Source organism: Cynara cardunculus, assembly GCF_001531365.2.
Source record: "Cynara cardunculus var. scolymus isolate 2C chromosome LG 10, CcrdV1, whole genome shotgun sequence".
NCBI lineage: Eukaryota > Viridiplantae > Streptophyta > Magnoliopsida > Asterales > Asteraceae > Cynara > Cynara cardunculus.
Window position 1 is genome coordinate 23807341 of NC_037537.1, and position 5654 is coordinate 23812994.

General features: G+C 32.5%; 1 protein-coding gene across 3 annotated transcripts in view; it reads left to right on the forward strand.

Moving 5' to 3' along the window:
- The window catches only part of LOC112519481 (dolichol kinase EVAN), a 5360-nt gene extending 4481 nt beyond the window's left edge, over positions 1 to 879 (forward strand). For 2 of the 3 annotated variants that reach the window (XM_025127633.1, XM_025127632.1), the window contains exons 13-15: positions 240 to 291; positions 483 to 583; positions 675 to 788. In XM_025127633.1, the coding sequence (XP_024983401.1) occupies positions 240 to 291; positions 483 to 583; positions 675 to 788 (267 nt within the window). Of the gene's footprint in view, positions 1 to 239; positions 292 to 482; positions 584 to 674 lie in introns of all 3 variants that reach the window. The other variant, XM_025127631.1, reaches the window with a different exon arrangement.
- The last annotated feature ends 4775 nt before the right edge of the window (positions 880 to 5654 follow it).

Below are 5654 nucleotides of genomic sequence, written 5' to 3' on the forward strand. Positions count from 1 at the left end.
AAAAAAAATGTTCGATCTATTGAACTGTATAAAGCTGACCTAAAAACCAAACCTTATTAAGCACTAATCTAATACATGAAAAGCTATTAAGATCCGAGTATTTGTGATTTCCATAACGTGCTGCCTCAGAAGGCCCGTTGTTGATGTGATTTATTATACAATTCCTGATCAAACCGGTTTGACATATCTGCATGGCATCACTGGTTTATGATTTAATGAATGTTCTAAACCTTTTTTAGGCATCCATGGTTGGCTACAAATATGGCGTCCTCCGGTGGAGTAAAACAGGCAGTGAGTATCACCTATTCTTTCTCGTAATTAATATGTCTAGGGTCTTCTCAGAAACAGTCTGATAAAGTCTGCATACATCTTTTACCCCCTAGACCCTACCTCCAGATGGGATATACTGGGTTTGTTTAGTTTTTGTCTGGTAATTAACGTTTGCATTCATATCTGACTGGACAAATCTACGTTTTTTAAAGAAAAAACCGTTGAAGGCACTGCTGCTGGCATAACGTCGGTCTTGGCTGCATGTTCTGCTCTGCTTCCTCTCTTAGCTGCCACTGGACACATGTTCACTCAGGTCTATATCCATCTCTATCTCCATATCTATATCTAATGGTTTGCGTTTTCTAGTATACCAAACATGTTTTTTAACCCACATACTTGTGCAGCACTGGTTGTCTCTTCTGTCGGCGGTCACGTTGAGCGGTTTACTGGAGGCGTACACGGCGCAGCTTGATAACGCCTTCATACCCCTGGTTTTCTACAGCCTTCTATGCCTGTAAATACTAACAAGAGGAAAGTAGATATCCCCTTCTTTGTAGGGTTGGGTTTTACACACATATTAGTAGAAGATTAGAAGTTGTAGATTAGATTATTTTTTTCATATATATATATATATATACATATGTAAACATAAATAAGTTTTAGTTACTAAACTATGGAAGTTGTTTATTTGGTGAGTAAAAACATGTTCTAGTTGGGCCATTTCCAACCGTACTGCATATTTCAGATTTTTTTTATTAACTTGGATATCCAAACCCGCTATGCGAGCCGACTAATCCCAGGGCGACCACCTGCTTTGCAAATAGTTTGGATTCACCGCATTTGAATCTCCGTGGCCATAAGGGGATTTTTATTCCTCTTTGGATTTGAACCTGAGACCTCCTGGTATTTTCGACCGTTGAAGCCAAGTTTAAACCAATCAGTCACCACCCTTGTGGTTCATATTTGAGATTTTGTTGGAGAGGAAGATGTAATTGTATGGCAAAAAGAATGGCAAAATGTTAAAAGATGGGAGAAAAACAACATATATGTTGTGTTTCTGTCAAGATTCTAAATGGTGTGGGTCCTGACGTCATGGCAAGATAAGGCTAAAGCCTTACATGTCACAACGCAGACACGACATTTTTTAAGGCATGACATAAGATGGTAAATTTGTATGTTATATATATAATTATATATATATATATATATATATACACGTGTTTTTTCTATTTATTGTTTAATGATATAATGATATTAAAAAATTTATATTCATATTAGAAGAAAAATCATATATAGTAATTAGTATTATATAAAGAGTTAACGATCAAACGTATAAAATAGAACTTGGAAGGATTTTGTAACTTCCTTTTAACCATAAGTCCGTGACATGTGTGAATTCATGAGACTGTGAGTGATGTGTGAGTGATGTGATTAGGTAAATCTATAAAAGTATAAAAATAACACAGGCAAAAGTATAAACAAAATAAATTTTAAAAAAAGATCAGTGTTAGAAAAGGGGTCATGGCTTGATATGGCATAAGACACATCTCTGCCATTACAATAAGGTCTATAGCGTTTCTGTAAGGCGTTACTCACGCTATGAGGTGCATTTTTTTTACAAGAGATGATCTTTTTCAATTTTTTTTAGTTTTTGTATTTTTACATTTTTAACTTTAAATTTTATAATTTTATAAATTTATTTAATCATATCACTCACAGTTTTACAAATACATACACGTTATAGACTCACGATTAAAACGAAGTTGTAAAGTTCATTTTTAAGTTCTATTTTGAATATTTTAATCAAATACCATTTTTATAATAATAATAATCTGTATGATTTTTTGTTTTTCTAATATGAATGTAAACTTTTTTAATATCATTAATTTAGCGTCCTATGTCACGTCGTCTCGTCGTGGCACGTAAAGACTTGACATCATCGCCACGTCATGCCCCACGTCATTTAAAACCTTGGAAAAAAGTAATTCATTGTAAAAACGCACTTCAAAGATGCGTTTTACACAAGCATTATATGTCTTATCATAACGGCGACAATACGTCTTACACCATAGTGTGCCCTTTAGAATCTTGGTTCCTGTTTAAAGAACGTATATGCCTGGTGGTTGGAGTTAATCACACGTTTGATTTCAACTTAGGGGCCGTTTATCAAACACTTACCCGATAAGTGCTTACCGGTAAAATTTAATACTATTATGTACTTACTGGGTAAGATTTTAGTCCACCAAAACGAGATAGTATACAATAATTTACCTGGTAAGCTCTTACCATGGTAAGAGTCGTCGCCTTCACTTACCGGGTAAGACTCTTGATCCTTGTCTCGCTCTTACCAGGTAAGATTCTTGGTCCTTACTATATTCATCCGGTGAGGTAATATTACTTGGTAAGCGCTTACCCAGGTAAGCGTTTGGTAAACGGCCCCTTAATAAGTTTAGTGGGTGGTTAGTTTGATTAATTAAGATATATTAAAATGTTTGATTTAAATTTAATACTAAAACAAAGGCTTAACAGGGTAAGCCGATCGATCCTATCTTAATGCATTAAGCCGATCGATCCTATCTTAATGCATTAAATATTGTAATAAATTTGCTAAATGTTTTTTATGTTAATTTAATGATTCATACAATTTTGTTGCTATAATCAATTAATTCTATCAATCGAAATCAATCAAAATCGAGTTGTATCGTATTGTACTGAGTAGGTACACTTCCAGTCTTCTTTAAAATGAAAACATGACGATCAAACGTCATTTCTTCCCCGAGGCGTCTTTTCCTTATTAATAGTTTGAGGTTAACGTTAAGGAAAAAGAGACCTTGGAAAAGGGTCACTTGAATTCGATCTTGTCTGTAGAAATTGATCGTGGAACCAATCACAAAGCAATCATGGTCGGGCCAACTAAAGCATCTAACACAATCAATTGTCCAATCAAAAACTATTTGTGATTGGACTGGTTAAAAGAATCCAGCATAAAGATATTTCTTTCAAGTTTTCAGTAAATAGATCAACGTAAGTGTTAACGTGGAGATATATGCATCAAACACTCATCTGAAACGTCAACATGGAAATATATGCATCAAGTACTCATGTCGATTTATCTTGATATTAAATATCTCTAGATTTAGAAAAGAATCCGATATTTTTATTGCTCTTATACAATTGACTTAAGATATGTACCTTTCAGCATTCAGTATTTTTATCTGATTATGATATCTAATACTTTGATCACATGATATTAATAGATTTGCACAATTGGACTCCTACCAGAAACGGGTCGTAGGACCGGCCCGTTGGCTACCATTTTTTAGTCGGTCGATCCGTCCTACGGTCCTCAATGGCGAGTTGGCTGCCATTTTTGAGCATTTGATTCCAAAAAAAAGCTTGTTCATGCTCACTCAAAGTTGTGTCATGTACATCAACAACTTTAAAAGCATTTTTTGGGTGAATTTTAATTCAAATATTTCAAAATATGCAGGAGAAATTGTATGAAAAGGTAAGATACTTTAATCTAATTTCTATTTTGAGTAAAGTACTTTTAACACCTTAGATATCAAAATAGAAGTTTTGAAAGTACGTTACCCAAAATAGGAATAAAGTTAAAATACGTTAGTTTTTTATGTAATTTGTCCAAATATATATATATATACACACACACATGAATCAGTACTTGAAGTTAAAATATTAGGGGCCGTTTACCAAACACTATCATTTACTTACCAGATGAGATTTTAGTTCACTAAAATGGTATCGTATGCAACAATTTATCTGGTAAGCGCTTACCGTGGTAAGAGTCGTCGCCTTCGCTTACCGGATAAGACTCTTGGTCCTTGTCTCGCTCTTACCGGGTAAAATTCTTAATCCTTACCATATTTATCCAGTAAGGTAATATGACTTGGTGTTCACTTACCCGAGTAAGCGTTTGGTAAACGGCCCATTAGTTTATGTCTTTTTAATATGTACATGTTTTTTTTGTTAATTTAGTTATTTTTTGATGTTTTACACATGAAACGTCATTTATGAATTATTTTAGAAAAATATCACGTGTTGTTTCATAAATAAAACAACACTCGTATGAAACTCGGTAAGAAAACTATAATTGTTTCGTATGAGAAACAATAATTAGTTTGATTTCATAAGAGAAACAAACCGATCATAAATTAAAAAAATTAATGTGTTGTTTCATAAGTGTAATAAATTGGTATGAACCTACGGTAACAAAAACTATTATTGTTTCATATGAGAACAATAATTAGTTTGGTTTCATATGAAAAACGACCGATTGAGAAGTTCAAGGAATTAATAATTCCTAAAATAAATCTGATTAATTTGATCCTATGATATATTTAAGGAAAACAGTTATTCTTAAAATATAAATCAAATAAAACGACAAAGATGTCCTTGTTTGTAAGCGTTGTAACATTTAACTGGTTTGCAATATACATACATACATACATATATATATATATATATATATAGAGAGAGAGAGAGAGGTTGGTTATTATACAACCCTTGACATTTGTGCAACCAATACAACCCAATCTCAACCGTCTATTTCATTTGATAAATATGTGATTTCATAGAAGTTTTGATTATTTTCTAATATAAAGTATTAATCGTAATTAATGAACTCTATTCATATTCCATAAATATTCAAATCATAATAAATGAACTCCCATCATTTCTATAAATATCTCAATTAATTGGGTTGCAAAGGTTGTACAAATACACAAGGTTGTAAAAGAAATATATCTTATATATATATATATATATAGGTGGTCTCATCTACAAACCCAACCATTAGTATAAACCATACAAACTAGTTCTAACCATTCATGAATATCTCAACAGTTTCATAATCAAAATTTTTATAGTTTAAACACGTGTCTCCTAAAAACAGACCAGTTCACGTGACCTATCCATATCCATCAACATATAGTTTTAAATTTAAAAGAAAAAATAAAACAAGTCCGACGATGTAATAAACCGCGGTCGTCGTGAGTAACTCGACACCAAATAAAAAGAAAATATCTTTCGTACGATCGTAATCAATCACAGTTGCTACCCTCTGGCATTAATATATTTCTGGAAATCTTGATGCACTTTTATCAATAGAGTTGGTGTTGTAGTCCCAGCACTACCCCCTTATAGTGTTATATATATATATAGGGAAGGGTTCAAACGAGAACCCCTGTGATTTACGAGAACAACCCAATAACCACATATTGTGATAAAAHATAAAATTAAAAGATTTTTAAAACTAAAATTGAAATTTAAAAAGATTCAGAAAATATTAAAATTAAAAGGGTAATAATGGAAATGATATCATAAAATCTTTTAATACGATTACACGATCATGATTATCATTATCT